We start from the raw sequence: 20,492 nt of genomic DNA on the forward strand, positions 1-20,492 counted from the left end.
TTAGTTGTGGCATGCAAACTCTTAGTTGCAGCATGCATGTGGGATCTAGTTTCCTGACCAGGGATCGAAGCCAGGCCCCCTGCATTGTCAGTGTGGAGTCTGAACCACTGCGCCACCAGGGAAGTCTCTCATTGTAGTTTTGATTTGCATTTCTCTAATAATTAGTGATGTTGAGCATCTTTTCATGTGCCTCTCCATCTGTGTGTCTTCTTTGGAGAGATGTCTATTTAGGTCTTCTGCCCATTTTTTGATTAGGTTTTTTGTTTTTTTAAAATATTGAGCTGTATGAGCTGTTTATATATTTTGGAGATTAATCCTTTGTCCGTTGATTCATTTGCAAATATTTTCTCCCATTCTGAGGGTTGTCTTTTTGTCTTGTTTATAGTTTCCTTTGCTGTGCAAAAGCTTTTAAGTTTCATTAAGTCCCGTTTGTTTATTTTTGTTTTTATTCAAAGAAGTAACTCTTAGTTTCATTGATCTTTTCCATTGTTTTTTTTAGTCACTATTTCATTTATTTCTCTCTAATCTTTATGATTTCTTTCCTTCTACTAAATTTGGGTTTTGTTTGTTCTTATTTTTCTAGTTCATTTAGGTGTAAGATTTGGTTGTTTATTTGAGATTTTTCTCATTTCCTGAGGTAAGCTTGTATCACTATAAACTTCCCTCTTAGAACTACTTTTGCTGTGTCCCATAGATTTTGGATCATTGTGTTTTCATTTTCATTTGTCTCCAGGTATTGATATTTTAAAATTTTCTTCCTTGATTTTTCAGTGATCCATTGGTTTGTTTAGTAGCATATTGTTTAGTTTCCATGTGTTTGTGTTTTTTTGCAATTTTTTTTCTTGTAGTTGATTTCTAGACTCATAGTGTTGTGGTTGGAAAAGATACTTGATATGATTTCAGTTTTCTTAAATGTATTGAAACTTGTTTTGTGGCCTAGCATATGATCTCTTCTGGAGAATGTTCCATGTGCACTAGAAAAGAATGTATATTCCGCTGTTTTTGGATGGAATGTACTATATATATCTATTAAGTCCATTTAGACTAATGTTTCACTTAAGGCCAGAATTTTCTTACAGATTTTCTGTCTAGATGATCTGTCCATTGATGTAAGTGGAATGTTAAAATCACCTAGTACTGTGTTGCTGTCAATCTCTCCCTTTATGTCTGTTAATATTTGCTTTAGGTATTTAGGTTCTCCTATGTTTGGTGCATATATATTTACAATTGTTGTATCTTCTTGGAATGATCCCTTAATCATGATGTAACATCCTTCTTTGTCTCTTGTACAGTCTTTGTTTTAAAGTCTATTTTGTCTGATATAAGTATTGCTACCCCAGCTTTCTTTTGATTTCCATTTGCATGAATACCTTTTTCCATCCCCTCACTTTCAGTCTGTGTGTGTCTTTAGATCTGAAGTGTGTCTCTTATAGGCAGTGTATATATGGGTCTTGTCTTTGTATCCATTCAGCCATGCTATGTCATTTTTTAAAAATATTTATTTACTTGGCTGTGCTGGGTCTTAGTTGTGGCACGCGGGATCTAGTTCCCTTACCAGGGATCAAACCCAGCCCCTTGCATTGGGAGTGTGCAGAGTCTTAACCACTGGACCACCAGGGAAGTCCCCACTCTGTGTCTTTTGATTGGAGCATTTAGTCCATTTCCATTTAAAGTAATTATTGATAGGTATGTACCTATTTCTATTTTGTTAATTATTTGGGCGTTGTTTTCATAATTTTTTTTATCCTTTCTTCTTCTTTGGTTCTCTTCCCTTGTAATTTTATGACTATCTTTAGTGTTAGTTTGGATGATTCCTTTCTCTTTTTGTGTGTGTCTCTATTACAGATTTTCAGTTTGTGGTTACCATCAGGTATATATATATATATATATACATATATATATATATATAATCCATGTACATACACATATATGTGATTACTTTAAGCTGCTTATCTCTTAATTTCAAATGCATTTTAACAGCCCTGCATTTTTACTCCCTTCTCCCTATTATTGCTTTTTTGATGTTGTATTTTACATCTTTTTGTCTTGTGTAGTCTTTAATGACTTACTGTGGATATAGATTACTTTAGTACTTTTATTTTAAAACTTTCCTACAGCTTTGTACATGGATGATTTACTACCTTTACTATATTTGTCTTTATCAGTGAGTTTTTCCCTTTAGTAATTTTCATGTTTCTAGCTGTGGCCTTTTCTTTTTCACTTAGAGAAGTCCCTTTAACATTTCTTGTAAAGCTGGCTTGGTAGTGCTGAATTCATTTAGCTTTTGCCTATCTGTAAAACTTTTGCTTTCTCCCTCAAATCTGAATGAAAGCCTTGCTGGGTAGAGTAGTCTTGGTCATAGGTTTTTCCTTTTCTTCACTTTAAATGTATTGTGCCACTCCCTTCTTGCCTGAAAGGTCTCTGCTGAAAAGTTAGCTGATAGATTTATGGAAATTCCTTTGTATGGTATTTGTTACTTTTCCCTTGCTGCTTTTAATATTCTATCTTTATCTTTAATTTTTGCCATCTTAATTACAATGTGTCTTGGTGTGGTCCTCCTTGGGTTGATCCTGTTTAGGACCCTGTGCTTCCTGGACCTGGCTATCTGTTTCCTTTCCCTGGATAGGGAAGTTTTCAGCTATTATGTCTTCTAGATATGTTCTCTGTCCCTTTCTCGCTCTCTTCTCCTCCTGGGACCCCTGTAATGTGAATGTTAGTATGCTTGATGTTGTTTCAGAGGTCTCTTAAACTGTCCTCATTTCTTTTTATTCTTTTTTCTGTTCTGCTTCAGTGATTTCCCCTACTCTGTCTTCCAGCTTGCTGATCCATTTATCTGTATCATTTAGTCTACTGTTAATTCCTTTTAGTGTATTTTTCATTTCACTTATTGTATTCTTCATCTGTTTGGTTCTTCTTTATATTTTCTAACTCTTTGTTAAAAACTTCTAACCTCTCACTCTCTTCATCTATTCTTATCCCGAGTTCTTTGATCATCTTTACGATCAATACCTTGAACTCCTTATTGGGTAGATTGCCTATCTCCATTTCACTTAGTTTTTCTTCTGGGGTTTTATATTGTTCCTTCATCTGGAACATGTTCCTCTGTCACCTCATTCTGCCTAACTTGCTGTTTTTATTTCTATGTATCTGGGTGGTTGGTTATGTTTCCTAACCTTGGAGAAGTGGCCTTTTGTAGAAGACATCCTGTGTGTCCCAGCAGCACACCTCCCTGTTATCACCAGAGCTATATGCTCTAGGGGTGCCCCCTATGTTGGCTGGGTGGGTCCTTCTGTTATGGTGGGCTGACTACTGTGGGTGGTCTCATAGGCATGGCTCACCCCTGGTTTGACTGGTTGTCAGGCCCTGCATTGCATGGAGGCTACCAGCTGCTAGTTGGCAGGGCCGGGTCATGAGATCCTGGCTGAGGGACCCTGGGGGGGTCCCAGACTAGTGCTTGCTCACTGGTGGGCAGAACCTTGTTCTAGGGTGGGTGGTTGTGTGACTGGAGTTCCTGGATCTAGTGTTGGCCTCCTGGTGAGTGGGGCTGGTTCCTGACATTGCTGGCTGCAGGTTCCCAGGTGTCCCAATGCTGGTACTGGCCCATTGGTGAATAGGGCTAGATCCTGGGGTGGCTGCCTGAGGAGTCCAAGGCATCTCAGAGCTGGTGCTGGCCTGCTAGTAGGTGTGGCTAGGGCCCAGGGGGTCCCAGGGCTAGTGCCAGCTCACTGGTATGTGGAGCCAGGTCTTGGTGTCTCCGGCTTCAGGGTCCTGTGTGTCCTGAAGCTGGTGTCAGCCCACTGGCATGGATTCCAGGGCCACTGGCTGAGGAGCCCAAGGTGTCCCAGAGCTGGAGTTGGCCTGCTGGTGGGAAGCGTCATGGTCTGTGGGGTTTCCAGGGCTACTCTCTGCCTGCTGGTGTTTCAGCTGGGTACTGACAAGGCAGGCTGTGGAGCTGTGGTGATCCTGGGGCTGGTGTCCACCCATTGGTTGGTGGGGTTTGAGTCCAGGAGATCTCGCCACTGGTGCCCACTCACCAGTGGGTGAAGCTGGGTCCTGGGGCTAGTGCCAGCCCACTGGTGGGTAGAACCAGGTCCTGGGGTCTCTGGCTGAAGGGCCCAGGGGTCCCAGAGCTGGGGTCTGACCACTGGTGGTTGAGGCCAGTTCTTGACATGGCTGCAGGGTCTGGGGTGTCCTGAAGCTTGTGTCAGCCCACTGGTGATTGAGGATGGATCTTAGAGCAGCTGGCTGAGGGCCTCAAGATGTCTCAGAGCTGGTGTTGGCCTGCTGGTGGGTAAGGGCGTGGCCCAGTGGGTCCCAGGGCTAGTGCCAGCCTGCTGGTGGGTGGTCTGAGTCCTGCCATAGCAGGCTGTGGGGCTGCAGTTGTCCTTGGGCAGGTGTCTGCCCACTGGTGGGTGAGGCTGGTTCCAAGGCTAGAGATTGCTCACTGGTGGGTGGGTCCAGGTACCAGGGTGTCCTAAGGCTGGTGCCTGCCCACTGGTGGGCAGAGCTGGGTCCTGCGGTCTCTAGCTACAGGGCCCTGGGGGTCCTGGGTCTAGTGCCTGTGCTCTGGTGTACGGGGCTGGGTCCTGGGCCCTCTGTTGATAGGGCTGTGTCCAGGGGAAGCTGTGGGCTCAGGGGATCTTAAGGCAGCTTGCCTGATGGTGGGTGGGGCTGTCCCTGCCTGGCTAGTTGCTTGGCCTGAAGCATCCCAGTATGGGTGCCTATAGACTGGTGGGCAGGGGCAAGGCTGGGTCCCCAGGCTAATAAACTAGAGGGAGTATTCCAAAATGGCATTTGCCAGCACCAGTGTCTGTGTCCCCAGGGTGACCTCCAGTTGCCTCCTGCCTCTCTGGGAGACTCTCCAAGATCAGCAGGTGGGTCTGACCCAAGATCCTTTCAAATTACTGCTGCAGCCCTGGGTCCTGGAGTGTGTGAGATTTTGTGTGCACCCTTTAAGAATGGAATCTCTCTGGGTTTCCCTGGTGGCGCAGTGGTTGAGAGTCCACCTGCCGATGCAGGGGACACGGGTTTGTGCCCTGGTCCGGGAAGATCCCACATGCTGCAGAGCGGCTGGGCCCGTGAGCCATGGCCACTGAACCTGCGCATCTGGAGCCTGTGCTCCACAATGGGAGAGGCCACAACAGTGAGAGGCCCACGTACTGCAAAGAAAAAAAAAAGAATGGAATCTCTGTCTCCCACAGCCTTCTGGCTCCCCTGAAAGTAAGCCCCACTGGCCTTCAAAGCCAAACTTTCTGGGGCATCATCTTCCTGATGCTGGACATTTGGGCTGGGGAGCCTGATGTGGGGCTCAGACCCCTTTCTCCATGGGGAGAACCTCTGCAATTGTAATTATTCTCCCATCTGTGGGTTGCCCACCCTGGGGTGTGGGTCTTGACTATACTGTGACTCTGCCCATCCTACTCATCTCATTGTGGTTCTTTTTTTTTTTTTTTTTTTTTACAGTACACGGGCCTCTCACTGTTGTGGCCTCTCCCGTTGCGGAGCACAGGCTCCGGACACACAGGCCCAGCGGCCATGGCTCACGGGCCCAGCCGCTCCGCGGCATGTGGGATCTTCCCAGACCGGGGCAGGAACCTGTGTCCCCTGCATCGGCAGGTGGACTCTCAACCACTGAGCCACCAGGGAAGCCCCATTGTGGTTCCTTTTTTATGTCTTTAGTTGTAGAAGATCTTTTCTGCTAGATTCTGGCCTTTCTCATCAATAGTTGCTCTGTAAATAGTTGTAATTTTGGTGTGGCTGTGAGAGGAAGTGAGCTCAGAGTCTTCCTACTATGCCATCTTGACCAATAAAACTATTAAAAAATATTTTTATCTTTGACAATCTGACAGGTAAAAAATAGAAACCTATAACTAATAAATATTTTTGTTTTTTAACTAAAAATACATGCACATGGTAAAAAACAACTCAAGCAATATAAAAGGATATACAATTAAAGTTATATATTACCCCTATTCCTTAGTTCCCTTGGTTCCCTTTCCAAAGAACCCCACTGTCAATTTCTTGCTTATCCTCCAGATATATTCTATGCAAACCATGGATATACAAGTATAAATGGGTATATATGTGTGTGTGCACATGCATTTGGATATCTATCTGTCTGGTTATTGATGAAAATGGGAGTTTATCATACTTTTTTCACTTAAAATATATCATATCCATATATCCATTTCTTCTCTCTTTTTGTCACAAATGGTAGCAGGCTATTCACTCTGCTTTTTTCACTTAATATATTTTTGAGATTGTGTCATATCAATACATTTATATCTGCCTTATTCTTTTGTATGGCTACATCATAATTTATTTAACCAGTCCCAGGCATTTTGGTTGTTTCCAATATCCTGTTATTACAAATGATCTCCCTGAACATACTTATTTGTACACATGGGTCAGCATATTTTTAGGATAAATTCCTAGAAGTATGGTTGCTGTATCAAAGTATATAGTGGTTGATGTTATTCCCTGCCCAACATCCATTCCATATCTTCCCTATTGTTTAGCAGTCATAAAGTTTGAAGGGGGTAGAATTGATCTCACTCCCAGCTTCTGGAGGGGGTACACCACACATGTAACCCAATCAGGGTAAGTCCATTCCCCATGTCTCAGTTATTGGTTCAAGCAACCCAGGCCTTAGCCAATCAATGCATACTATTGTCCTGTCAAGGGGAAATTTCAGGAATGGGCCAATGATGCAAGTCAGTGAAATGTTAGAGGATATTTTTTGAAGTATTTGGGGGAAGAAGGGTTTCTTTTTGTTTTTGTTTTTCTTTGCTCTTCTGAGAGAGAACAAAAGCCAGCTTTGTCTCTTCTTTTGGACAGTATGGTGTAGCTGATGTGAAGACTTCAAGTGCTGCAGCCCTTTTGCTACCAAGAAGGGAGTCAGATTTACAGTGGAGCTCGCACTTTGGATGACTGAACTGACAGATGGAAGGAAATTAGGTCCCTGGTGATATTGTTGATCCACAAAATCAAACCAATTTCAGAGCTCACTCATCCCCTGGAATTTGCAGTTATTTGAACTGATAAATCCTCTTTATTTATTTATTTATTTATTTAGCGGTACGCGGGCCTACTCACTGTTGTGGCCTCTCCCGGTGCGGAGCACAGGCTCAGGATGCGTAGGCTCAGCGGCCATGGCTCACAGGCCTAGCCGCTCTGCGGCATGTGGGATCTTCCCGGACCGGGGCATGAACCCGTGTCCCCTGCATCCGCAGGTGGACTCTCAACCACTGTGCCACCAGGGAAGCCCTAAATCCTCTTTATTGTTTAAGCCTATTGGAGTTGGGTTTTCTGTTACTTACCAATAAAAAGGCATATGTACTTAAATTTTCTTTTCTTTTTTAAGAAATTTTTATTGGAGTATAGTTGATTTACAATGTTGTGTTAGTTTCAGGTGTACAGCAAAGTGATTCAGTTATACATGCATTCAAAAATATGGAACGCTTCACGAATTTGCATATCATCCTTGCGCAGGGGCCATGCTAATCTTTTGTATCGTTCCAATTTTACTATGTGTGCTGCCAAAGTGAGCACACTTTAAAATTTTTTTGATAAGTTGCCTTACAAAAAATATACCAATTTACAATCCAACACAGAATATGAGAGTGTTTCTCCACAGCCTCGCCAAAACAATATATTATCAAACTTTCTGATATTGCCATCTTTCTAGGAAAAGAGTGGTATCTTAACACAATCTTTTTATCATGAGTAGGGTTAAGCTTTTTTTGGTTTGTTTGTTTTTTTTTTGGCTGCGCTGTGTGGCATGTGTATCTTACTTCCCCAACCAGGGATTGAACACGTCCCCCCTGCAGTGGAAGTGCAGAGTCCTAACCGCTGGACCACCAGGGAATTCCCTAAGCTTTCTAATATACTTAGAAGTCACATATATTTCTTTTCGTGTGTGTGTGTGTGTGTGTGTGTGTGTGTGTGTGTGTGTGTGTATTGCTCATGTCCTTTGCCTAGTTTTCTATTTCTATTTCTCTTTTTTATTGCTTTGTAAAAGCTGTTTGTATTCTAGGTAAATCAGGCCTCTGTTATGTGGGTTGAAATATATTTTCTGAATTTCTCCTTTGGCCTTTGATTTTCTTTTTGCATTTTTTTATGGCAAAAAATATGTAACAAAATTTACCATTTTAAAGTGTACAATTCATTGGCATTAAGTACATTCACAATGTTGTATAATCTTCACCACTATTTATTTCTAGAACTTTTTCATCATCCCAAAGAGAAACTCTGTACCTATTAAACAGTAATTCTCCATTGTCCCTTCCCAACAGCTGTGGTAAACTCTATTCTACTTTTTGTCTTTTTTTAATATAAATTTATTTATCTTTATTTTTGTCTGCGTTGGGTCTTCGTTGCTGCGTGTGGGCTTTCTCTAGCTGAGGCGAGCGGGGGCTACTCTTGGTTGCAGTGCGCGGGCTTCTCATTGCAGTGGCTTCTCTTGTTGTGGAGCACAGGCTCTAGGTGTGCAGGCTTCAGTAGTTGTGGCACGTGGGCTCAGTAGTTGTGGCTTGCAGGCTCTAGAGTGCAGGCTCAGTAGTTGTGGTGCATGGGCTTAGTTGTTCCACGGCATGTGGGATCTTCCCGGACCAGGGCTTGAACCCATGTACCCTGCCTTGGCAGGCGGATTCCTAACCACTGCGCCACCAGGGAAGCCCCCTTTTTGTCTTTATGAATTTTCCTATTGTACGTACCTTATATGAGTGTAATTGTACAATATTTGAACTTTTCTGTCTTATTTCATTTAGCATAATGTTTTCAAGATTCATATTTATTGTAGCATATATCAGAATGTCATTCCTTTTTATGGCTGAATAATATTCCATTGCATGTATATACCAAATTCTATTTATCCATTCATCTGTTGATGGACACTTGGGTCATTTCTACCTTTTGGCTATCGTGAATAATGCTGCTGTGAACATTGGTGTACAAGTATCTGTTTGTGTCCTTGCTTTCAATTTCTTTGGGAGTGGAGTTTTTGTATCATATGGTAATTCTATGTTTAACTTTCTGAGAAACCACCAAACTATTTCCCACAGTAGCTGCAAACATTTTTACCTTTCCACCAGCAATGTACAAAAGTTCCAATTTCCTTTTTAAAAAAAATTTATTTTTTTAAAAATAAATAAACAATTTTTATTTTTTTAAATAATTTTTATTTTTTAAAATAAAATAAAAAAATTTTTTAATTTTAAAAAAAATTTTAAAAAGAATTGTTATTTTTTAAAATAAAATAAACAATCTCCAACAAGCTTGGAGATTGTTGTTGTTGTTATTGTTTTCAGATTCCACATATGAGAGAGATCATATGGTATTTGTCTTTCTCTGTATGACTTATTTCACTTAGCATAATGCCCTCGAGATCCATCCATGTTGTTGCAAATTGCAAGATTTCATTCTTTTTAATGACTGAATAATATATATTTATTTATCCATTCATCCATTGATAGTTACATTGTTTCCATATCTGAGCTATTGTAAATAATGCTGCAATGAACATGGGGGTGCATACATCTTTTCAAATTAGTATTTTTGGGTTTTTTTGGATAAATACCCAGAAGTGGAACTGCTGGATCATATGGTAGTCCTATTTTTAATTTTTGAGGAACCTCCATACTGTTTTACATAGTGGTTGCATCAATTTACATTCCTACCAACAGTGCACAAGTGTTCCCTTTTCTCCACATCTTTGCCAACAATTGTTATTTCTTGGGTTTTTTGTGTGTGTTTGTTTTTTTATTTGTAATAGTCATTTTAACAAGTGTGAGGTGATATCTCATTGTGGTTTTGATTTGCATTTCTGTGATGATTAATGATGTTGATCATCTTTTCATGTACCTGTTAGTCATCTGTATGTGTTCTCTGGAGAAATGTCTTGTTCAGATCTTCTGCCCAGATTGTTTTTTGTTTTGCTATTGAGTTGTATGAGTTCTTTGTATTTTTCAGATGTATGATTTGTAATTATTTTCTCCATTCAATAGGATGCCTTTTCATTTTGTTGATAATTTCCTTTGCTGTGCACAAGCTTTTTAGCTTGATGTAGTCCCACTTGTTGATTTTTGCCTTTGTTGCTTTTGCTTTTGCTGTCAGATTCAAAAATTCATCACCAAGACCAATGTCAAGGAGCTTACCACGCATATTTTCTTCTGGATGTTTTATGGTTTCAGGTCTTACGTTTAAGTCTTAACCATTTTGAGTTAATTTTTGTGTGTGGTGTAAGATAGTGGTTTAGTTTCATTCTTTTGCATGTGGCTGTCCAGTTTTCCCAACACTATTTATTGAAGATACTGTCCTTTCTTCATTGTATATTCTTGTCTCCTTTGTCATAAATTGACTAGAGTTCCAGTTTCTTCACATCCTCAACAACACTTGTTATTTTCCATTTTTTATCATAGCCATCCTAATAAGTATGAAGTTGTATCACATTGTAATTTTGATTTGCATTTCCCTAATGATGTGTTGAGCATATTTTCATGTGTTTATTGGCCATTTGTATATATCCTCTTTGAAAAAATATCTATTCAAGCTCTTTGCCCATCTTTTTTTTTTTTTTTAATATTTATTTATTTGGCTGTGCCGGGTCTTAGTTGCAGCATGCGGGATCTTTGTTGCCACGTGCGAGATCTTTAGTTGCGGCACGCGGGATCTTTAGTTGTGGCATGAGGGATCTAGTTCCCTGACCAGGGATTGAATCCGGGCCCCCTGCATTGGGAGCCTGGAGTCTTAAGCACTGGACCACCTGGGAGGTCCGTTTGCCCATCTTTGAATTGGGCTGTTTTTTTGTTCTGAGTTGTGGGAGTTCTTTTTCTATTCTGGATATTATTCCCTTATCAGATATATGATTTGAAAATATTTTCTCGCATTCCATACATTATCTTTTCACTTCCTCGATAGTATCCTTTGATGCACAAAAGATTTTAATTTTGATACATTCCAATTATCTATTTTGTTGTTGTTGTTGCCTGTGCTTTTGTTGAAAAGCCTGTCAATTTCCTATTGAATCTTCTGGCACCTTGTTGATAATCAATTAACTATATATGTGAAAGTTTATTTCTGGGCTGTATGTTCTATTCCATTGATCTATATTTCTTTCCTTATGCCAGTACCACACGTCTTGACTACTGTAGCTTTGTAGTAGTTGGTAGTTTTGAAATATGGAAGTGTGAGTCCTCCAACTTTGTTATTTTTTCAAGACTGTTGTGGCCATTCAGGGTCCCTTCAGATTCCAAATGAATTTTAGAATGGATTTTTCTATTTCTGCAAAAAATTCCATTGGAATTTTGATCAGGATTGTACTGAATCTGTAGATCACTTTTTTCCCTACAACTGTGTGTGTATGTGTGTATACATACATATAGATATAATTTATTGAGATGATCATGTGATTTTTAAACCCTTTATTATGTTAATATCATATATCACATTGATTGATTTGCATATGTTGAACCATCCTTGCATCCCAGGGATAAATCCCACTTGGCCATTGTATATGATCCCTTTAATGTGCTGTTGAAATAAGTTTGCTAGTATTTTGTTGGGGACTTTTGCATCCATGTTCATCAGGGATGTTGGCCTGTAGTTTTCTTTTCTTGTGGTGTCTTTGTCTTGCTTTGGTATCAGGGTGATGCTGGCCTCATAGAGTGAGTTATGAAGTATTTCCTCCTCTTCAATTTTTTAGAAGAGAATGAGAAGTACTGGTATTAATTCTTCTTTAAATGTTTGATTGAATTCACCAGTGAAGCCATCTAATCCTGAGTGTTTCTTTGTTGGGAAGTCTTCAATTACTGACTAAATCTCCTTACTAGTTATAGGTCTTTTCAGATTTTCTATTTCTTTACGGGCCATTTTTGGTAGATTGTCTGTGAAAGGGACATACTCATTTACTCTACTCATAGAATACTTCTGTATTCCAAATGTGTGAGTGTTTTTCCCACACCAAGAAATTCTCCAGATCTCAGCGGACACCAACTGGGTGTTCTATAGTTTAACTCAATTCTGACACTATCTAACTGGAGATAGCATCAGATCCCACAATTTAAGTGCTCAGTCCCACAAGTGTGCCCCCACTTCAGATGCCAATTGCAAGTCCAGGTTGTCATTTGTGTTTCTGACTAAGCAGCTACATATTGGAGGTTCCCACAACCCCCTTCTTGAGTTTGATAACTTGCTAGAATGGCTCACCGAACTCAGGAAAACAGTTTACTTACTAGATTACTGGTTTGTTATAAAAGGATAAAAATCAGAAATAGCCAGATGGAAGAGATACATAAAGTTATGGGGGAAGGAGTGCAGAGCTTCCATGACTCCTCTGGGTGCGATACCCTCTCAGTACCTCCACATGTTCATCAATCTGGAAGCTCTCCAAACTCCTTTGGTTAGGATATTTCTGGGAGTGCATGTTTGATATGCATGTTTGATTCAATCATTGGCCATTGGTGATTACATCAATCTCCAGCCCCTCTCCCTTGGAGGTCAGGGGATGGGGCTGAAAGTTCTAATCCTCTAATCACATGGTTGGTTCCCCTGGCTATCACCTCCCATCCTGAGGCTATCCAGAAGCCCTGAGCCAGCATCCATCTGGTTTATAGTCTTGTTCAAGTCTTCTGTTTCTGCATTGATCTGTCTGGTTGCTTGGCTGATCAAGTTGTCCTTGTTCCTTTTTTCCCTCTAATTCTAGTTCTTATTTCTAGTCAATGAGTAATAACCCCTATATTAAAAACATATTTAAACTTACACTTTTTCTGTACATAGCAATAATTATTTAGTACCTATAGTTCTCCCCTCATATTTCTTTCCCACCTCTAATGTTTTTGTAAAATTAGTTGAAATTTTGGTTCTAGGCTTATTAAAATTCTTGGCTACATTATACCTTTTATTTTAGGAATCCTTTTTTTTTCTTTTTAAATTTTTTTTAGCAATCCTTTCTTAACTATTGTACAACAGTCAAAACCATATTATCAGAAATTATTTATTTTTAGTGTTATTTACTTTTATGAATATTTACATAGTTTCAAAATTTCAAACGTTTTAAGAGGATATACAATTTAAAAATCTCCTTCTCACTCTTGTTCCCAAGCCATACAGGTTCTCCTTCTAGGAAACAACTAAAGTTATCAGTTTCTTGAGAATCTTTTCAGAGATATTCTATGCATATACAAGCAAACATTCATGGTCTTTCTTTTAATTTTTTTCTTATCCAAATGATAGCATACCATCCACATGTTCTGAATCTTGCTTTTGTCTTAACGATATATCTTGGAGGTTATACCAAATTATGCATTTTTAAACCTTTCATTGTGGAAATTTTCAAACATGTACAAAGAAGAGAGAATAGTATAATGAGCCCCGATGAACCCATCACCCATTTCAATAATAACGAACACTCTGTTATTATTGTCTTATTTATCCCTCGCATTTATTATCATTAATATTATTATTATTAAAACTTTGCTGGAGTATTTTAAAGCATATCCTAGATATATCATTTCACTTTTAAATATTTTGGCTCATATCTTTAAAAGATAAAGACTTAAATACAACCACAATAACATTATCACACTCAATAAAATGTATAATTTCTCAATATCATCTAATACCTAGTTTGTATTTAGTTTTCCTTTAGTAGCTCAAAAATGTTTTACTTTGCAGCTGTCAACCTTCAGATTTTTTCAAATTAATTAATTAATTTGACTGCCGTTGGGTCTTCGTTGCTGCGCACGGGCTTCCTCTAGTTGCAGCAAGCAGGGGCTACTCTTTGTTGCGGTGCTCAGGTTTCTTATCGTGGTGGCTTCTCTTGTTGTGGAGCACGGGCTCTAGATGCGTGGGCTTCATTAGTTGCAGCACGCAGGCTCAGTAGTTGTGGCTCATGGGCTCTAGAGCACAGGCTCAGTAGTTGTGGTGCACGGGCTTAGTTGTTCCATGGCATGTGGGATCTTCCCAGACCAGGGCTCGAATCCGTGTCCCCTGCATTGGCAGGCGGATTCTTAACCACTGTGCCACCAGGGAAGCCCCATCCTTCAGATATTTTTATTGACAATTTCGGAAGCTCTGCCACTCCCACTCCTTGTTTCCCTTAAGCTCTTTTTCCTATTTGACACTGTTGGCTATTCCTCATAACTTTTAAAGCTATTCTGCATGTTCTTCTGTTCTAAATCCTTTTTTATTTTTTCTTGGCTCCTCTACTTCCTCCTACCTGTACCCTTGAGACCCAATGTTGAACTCTTCTCTTTTTCTTTAACTTTCCTTTTCAGGTAACTAATCTACACTACTGTTTCAACTATCACCTTTGCTTGAAACTAATATAATACTGTCAATCAACTATACATCAATTTAAAAATAAACATCACCTTTGTTAATGACTAAAATCTTCATCTCTAGCCCAGGCCTCTCATCCAAACTCCAGTTCTCTATTTCTAACTGCCTACAGGACACTTCTGCATGAAAGCCCTATTGTAAACTCAAACTGAAAATATCTAAAATTGAGCTTACTATTTCCCCCATGCCAAGTAATTCTCTTCGTTTCCTCCTTTCTGATAATGGATATTTCATTCTCCCTGTTCCTAAGCTTAATATCCTAATTATTTCTAACCTGTGTTTCTCTTTCATTCCCCTTATTCAGTTAGTTACCAAGTTCTATTGATTCTTTCCTTGTAGTGACTCTAGCTTCTCTCCAGTCTCACTGTTATTCTCCAAAATCTAATCTCGGACCTTCATAGGTAACTTAGCTACCATTTAGCATTATGCTGGAAGTCTTGACCAATGCCATGAAATGAGAAATCAAAATAAGAGGTATAAATACTGGCAAGGCAAAGACAAAACTGTCAGGACTTCCCTGGTGGTGCAGTGGTTAAGACTCCACGCTCCCAATGCAGGGGGCCCGGGTTGATCCCTGGTCAGGGAACTAGATCCCACATGCCACAACTAAGAAGCCTGCATGCTGCAACTAAGGAGCTAGCGAGCTGCAACTAAGGAGCCCACCTGGTGCAACCAAATAAATAAATATTAAGAAAAAGACAAAACTGTCATTATTTCCAGTTGATATGAAAATCCAAGAGAGTCAACTTACAAGTTATTAAAAAAGAAATATTTACATGCAAGATGGCCACTTATAAAATATATCTAAATCAATAACTTTCTATATAAGCAATAACTAAGTAGAAAATGAAATTTCATTCACAACAGTAACAAAAGCTATAAAATATATAAGAATATAGGCAATGTTCTCTTATATAGGAGAGGATAAAAAAAGCACTAAGCATAAAAGAAAAATTTGATTGGACATCATCAAAATTAACTTCTGCTATTTCATTTAAGAAAATGAAAGGCAAGCCACAGAGTGGGAGAAAATATTCACAATACCTATTCTGATAAAGGATTTGTATCCAGAATATATAAAGAGCTTTTACAACTCCAAATAAGAAAACAACCTAATAGCAAAATAGGCAAAAGATTTGAACAGACACTACACCAGGAAAGATGTATCAATAGCAATTAAGTAAATGAAAAGCTGCTCAAGTCATTGGGCATCAGGGAAATGCATGTGAAATACCACTATATATACCCACTAGAATTGCTAAATTAAAAAGACAATACTAAGTGATGGTGAAGATGTGGAGCACCGGGACTCTCATACATTAGAATTTTAAATGGTACAACCACTTTGCTGTACTATTTGATAGTTTTTTAAAATGTTAAACATACAAAGTTAAACATACACCTACCCAATGACCCAACAATTCCACTCTTAGGTATCCCTCAAGAGAAATGAAAACATATGTCCACAAAAAGACTGATTGATGAAAGAAATGTTCAAATATTGAGGTATGGGGAAGTCATTCTGGCTTGAGTTAACTTGAATTTTATGCACACAGCCTGTTTGTGGCCTAACAAACATAGATTGTAACTCTGCTTTAGTTATTAAAGAAAAGGATGCATTGACCAGAAGTAAACAATGTCCATGTTAAAAATAAAGATTAAATGCCTCCCTTCCTGAGATGCCAATACTGATACTCCTTCCATGATAAGACTCCCTTCCCAGGTGCCAAGACCAGTACTGACTCGCTGTGCACATGCTGATTTGGTTTTTGGTTTGTTTTTGGAAACCTTGAAAGAATGTATCTATGACTTGTTTGATGTTCTTTGCTCTGACCAGATACAAAATTGTGATGAAAACCATGCTTATCTGGAGCAGTTCTTCAGGGTTATCTGAGAGGCTGTCTTCTGGGCTACAGTCCTCAGTTTGGCTCAAATAAAACTCTTTTCTCTTCCTATTATAGATTATTTTTTATTTTCGTCAACAAGACTTATATACAATATTCATAGCAACTTTATCCATAATGGCCCCAAACTAGAAAAAAATTGCTATATATCCTTGCGATTGAATGCTACTAAGCAATAAAAGGGAATGAACTACTGTTATGCCCCACAACACGAATAAATCTCAGAAATATTATGCTGAGAAAATAATTAGCAGCTCATGGTTTTTGAAAAATCAAAATACTTATACAAGTTAAGAAGGTAACTATCAAGCTATCATATACAATGTGATGAAAGAAATTTTCACATATTGAGGTATGAGGGAAGTCATTCTGGCTTATACATGATTTAACTTGAATTTTATGCTAGCTAAAACAACCTGCTTGTGGCCTATCAAACATACATCGTACACCTGCTGTAATTATTAAAGAAAAGGGTACACTGACCAGAAATAATGTCCATATTAAAAATAAAGATTAAATGCCTCCCTTTTGGGATACCAGTGCTAGTACTCCTTTGATGATAAGACTCCCTTCCCAGGTGCCAGGGCCATAGAGACTCACTGTGTATGTACTGATCTGCTTTCTTTTGAAACTCTGAAGGAATGTATCCCTGACTTATTTGATGTTCTTTGTTCTGACAAGATATAAAACTGTGCTGAAAACCATGCTTCTCTGGAGCAGTTGCTCAGTTATCTGAGATATCCTATTCCAAAAAAAAAAAAAAAAAAAGGACACAAAAGAGTAAATGCTCTGATTCCATTTATATGAAGTTCTAGAAAGGTATAATTAATCTTCAGTGACAGCAAGCAGAACAGTGGTCCTCTGGGGCTAGGGGTGGTAAGGATTGACTACAAAGGGGTACAAGGGAACTATTTGGGGGTGATGGAAATGTATGTCTTGATTGTGGTAGTAATTACGTGGTACATACATTTGTCAGAAGTCATCAAGCTATAAACTTAAAATGAGCTTATTTAGTGGTATATAAATTATACCTCTATATATTTGATTTAAAAAGAAAAAATATAATTTGGCAATAGAAAGGGATGAAATACTGATACATGCTACATTGTGGATGAAACTCAAGAACATTACGCTAAGTGGAAGAAACCAAATACAAAAAGATGATATACTGTGTGATCCCATTCATGTCAAATGGTCAGGAAAGACAACTTAGTAGAGACAAGTGGATTAGTGGTTGTTACCTGGGGGTTGGGAACAGGGAGTGACTGTAACTGGGCATGAAGGATCTTTTTGGGGTGACGGAAATGTTTTAAAACCAGACATGAAAAAAAATTTAAAAATCAGATTGTGATGATAGTAGCACAATGTTGTAAATTTACTAAAAATCATTTAATTGTATACTTAAAGTGAATGAATTTATGGTATGTAAATTGTATTTCAATAAAGCTGTTTTAAAAAGATAATTGACCATATGGTCCAGCAATCACGCTCCTTGGTGTCTATCCAAATGAGTTGAAAACTTATGTTTGCACAAAAACCTGCACTTAGATGTTTATAGTGCTTTATTCATAATTGCCAAATCTTGGAAGCAACCAAGATGTCCTTCAGTGGGTAGATGGATAAACTGTGGTACATCCAGACAATGAAATATTATTCAGCACTAAAAAGAAATGAGCTTTCAAGCCAGGAAAAGACATGGAGGAACCTCAAATGCACATTACTAAGTGAAAGAAGCCAATCTGAAAAGGCTACATATGGTATGATTCCAACTAAGGCAAAGCTATGGAGACAATAAAAAGGTCAGTAGTTGTCAGATACTGGGGGGAGAGGGGAATGAATAGGTGGACCACAGAGGATTTTTAGGGCAGTGAAACTATTCTGTACGATACTATAATGGTGAATACATGTCATCATACAGTTGTCAAAACTCATAGAATGTACACCACCAAGAGTGAACTCTAATGCAAACTGGACTTTGGGTAGTAATAATGTATCAGTGTAGGTTTATCAATTGTAAAAACTGTACCACTCTAGTGTAGGATGTTGATCATGGGGGAGGTTGTACATGTGAGAGGGCAGGGAATATATGGGAACTCTCTATTTTCAGCTCAATTTTGATTTGAATTTAAAACTACTCTGAAAAATAAACTCTATTTTTAAAAAAGAAGAAATGAGCTATAAAGCCATGAAAAGCCACGGATGAAATTCAAATGCATATTACTAAGTGAAAGAAGCCAATTTGAAAAGGCTAAAGATTGATTACAACTATATAGCATTCTAGAAAAGGCAAAACTAAGAGACAGTAAAAAGACCAGTGGCTGCCAGGGGTTAGGAGGGAGGGAGGGATGCATAGGCAGGCCACAGAGGATTTTTAGGGCAGTGAAACTATTCTGTATAATACTATAATGGTGAATACATTTGTTAAAACTCGTAGAATGCACAACTCCAAGAATAAATCCTAAGGCAAACTGTGGACTTTGGATGATAATGATGTGCCAATGTAGGTTTGTTGATTGTAACAGACATATCATGGGAACTCTCTACCTTCCGCTCAATTTTGCTGTGACCCTGAAACTGCTCTAAATAATGCAGTATTAAAAAGTAACTATTTAGGGCTTCCCTGGTGGCACAGTGGTTAAGAATCCGCCTGCCAATGCAGGGGACACGGGTTCAAGCCCTGGTCGGGGAAGACCCCACATGCCACGGAGCAACGAAGCCTGTGCGCCACAACTACTGAGCCTGCGCTCTAGAGCCCGCGAGCCACAACTACTGAGCCCACGTGCCACAACTACTGAAGCCAGGGCGCCTAGAGCCTGTGCTCTGCAACAAGAGAAGCCACCACAATGAGAAGCCGGTGCACCGCAACGAAGAGTAGCACTGGCTCGCTGCAACTAGAGAAAGGCCGAGCACAGCAATGAAGACCCAACGCAGCCAAAAACAATAAAATAAAAAAAAGTAACTGTTTAAACAAAAATAATAACAATGTATCATGAGATAAAAGTAGAATGCATAACGAGCGGTCCAGGAAGAGAGAATGGAAGTATAATAATGTAAGGTTCTTATACTGTTTGTGAAGTGGTATAATAAACACTTAAAGGTAAACTGATAACTTATAGATGTACACTATCAACCTTTAAGCAACCACTAAAATAAAAAAACAAAGAGGTATAGCTAGGGACTTCCCTGATGGCCCAGTGGTTAAGACTCCATGCTTCCAATGCAGGGGGCGCGAGCTTGATCCCTGGTTGGGGAACTAAGATCCCACATGCCGCTCGATGTGGCCCCCCCCCCCAAAAAAGGGGGAGGGTATAGCCAATAAGCCAACAAAGGAGATTAAATGGAATAAAAATAATATTGATTAATCCAAAAGAAGGCAGAAAAAGAGAACAAAGAAGAGATGGGGCAAATAGAAAACAAATAGCAAGATGACAGACTCAAACCTAACAATCACAAATCAACAATCACGTTAAATGTAGATGGTCTAAACACCCCAGTTACAGGGTAAAGATGATCAGATTGGGTAAAAAAAGCAAGACCCAACCGTATGCTTCCTACAAAAAATACTCCTTAAATACAAAGACACAAATAGGTTAAAAGTAAAAGTATGTAAAAAAAAAGATGTACCATGATAGCACTAGTCAAAAGAAAGCTGGAGGGGCTATATTAATATTGGACAAAGTAGATTTCAGAGCAAAGATACCATGAATAAAGAAGGTAATTTCATAATGATAGAGGGGTCAATTAATGAAGAGGACATAACAATTCTAAACGCTTGTGCATCTAATATAAGACCTACAAAATATGTGAATCATGGACTTCCCTGGTTGTCCAGTGGTTATGACTCTGCGCTTCCACTGCAGGGGGTGCGGGTTCGATCCCTGGTCTGGGAACTAAGATCTCACATGTTGCGTGGCATGGCCAAAAAAAAAAAAAAAAATCCATGAATCAAAAACTGATAAACTTGCAAAGAGAAATAAACAAATCCACAATTCAAGTCAGAGATTTCAATACTCTTAATAACTGATAGAACGAGTAGGCATAAAATGAGCAAGGATATAGAAGTAAATAACACTATCAACCAAATTGACCTGGTTGACATTTATAGAACAGTCCACCCAATAGCAGCAAAGTACACATTCTTGTCAAGTGTACATGGAGTATTTACCAGGATAGGCTATATTCTAGGCCACAAAACAAGTCTCAATGAATTTGAAAGGATTCAAGTCACACAAAATATGAATAATGGAATTT

General features: G+C 39.1%; 1 protein-coding gene and 1 non-coding gene across 2 annotated transcripts in view; one reads left to right on the forward strand and one right to left on the reverse strand.

The window, feature by feature from the left end:
- The window catches only part of ITGB1BP2 (integrin subunit beta 1 binding protein 2), a 42,148-nt gene extending 25,856 nt beyond the window's left edge, over positions 1 to 16,292 (forward strand). Inside the window, exon 10 of the mRNA XM_073799005.1 lies at positions 6,838 to 16,292. Within this exon, the coding sequence (XP_073655106.1) occupies positions 6,838 to 6,930 (93 nt within the window). The 3' untranslated portion in view covers positions 6,931 to 16,292. The remainder of the gene's footprint in view (positions 1 to 6,837) is intronic.
- On the reverse strand, positions 7,447 to 7,551 carry LOC117310516 (U6 spliceosomal RNA). The gene has a single exon (XR_004524660.1). It is a non-coding gene; the product is annotated as a U6 spliceosomal RNA (small nuclear RNA).
- Positions 16,293 to 20,492: the final 4,200 nt, after the last annotated feature.

Source organism: Tursiops truncatus, chromosome X (assembly GCF_011762595.2).
Source record: "Tursiops truncatus isolate mTurTru1 chromosome X, mTurTru1.mat.Y, whole genome shotgun sequence".
Taxonomy (NCBI): Eukaryota; Metazoa; Chordata; class Mammalia; order Artiodactyla; family Delphinidae; genus Tursiops; species Tursiops truncatus.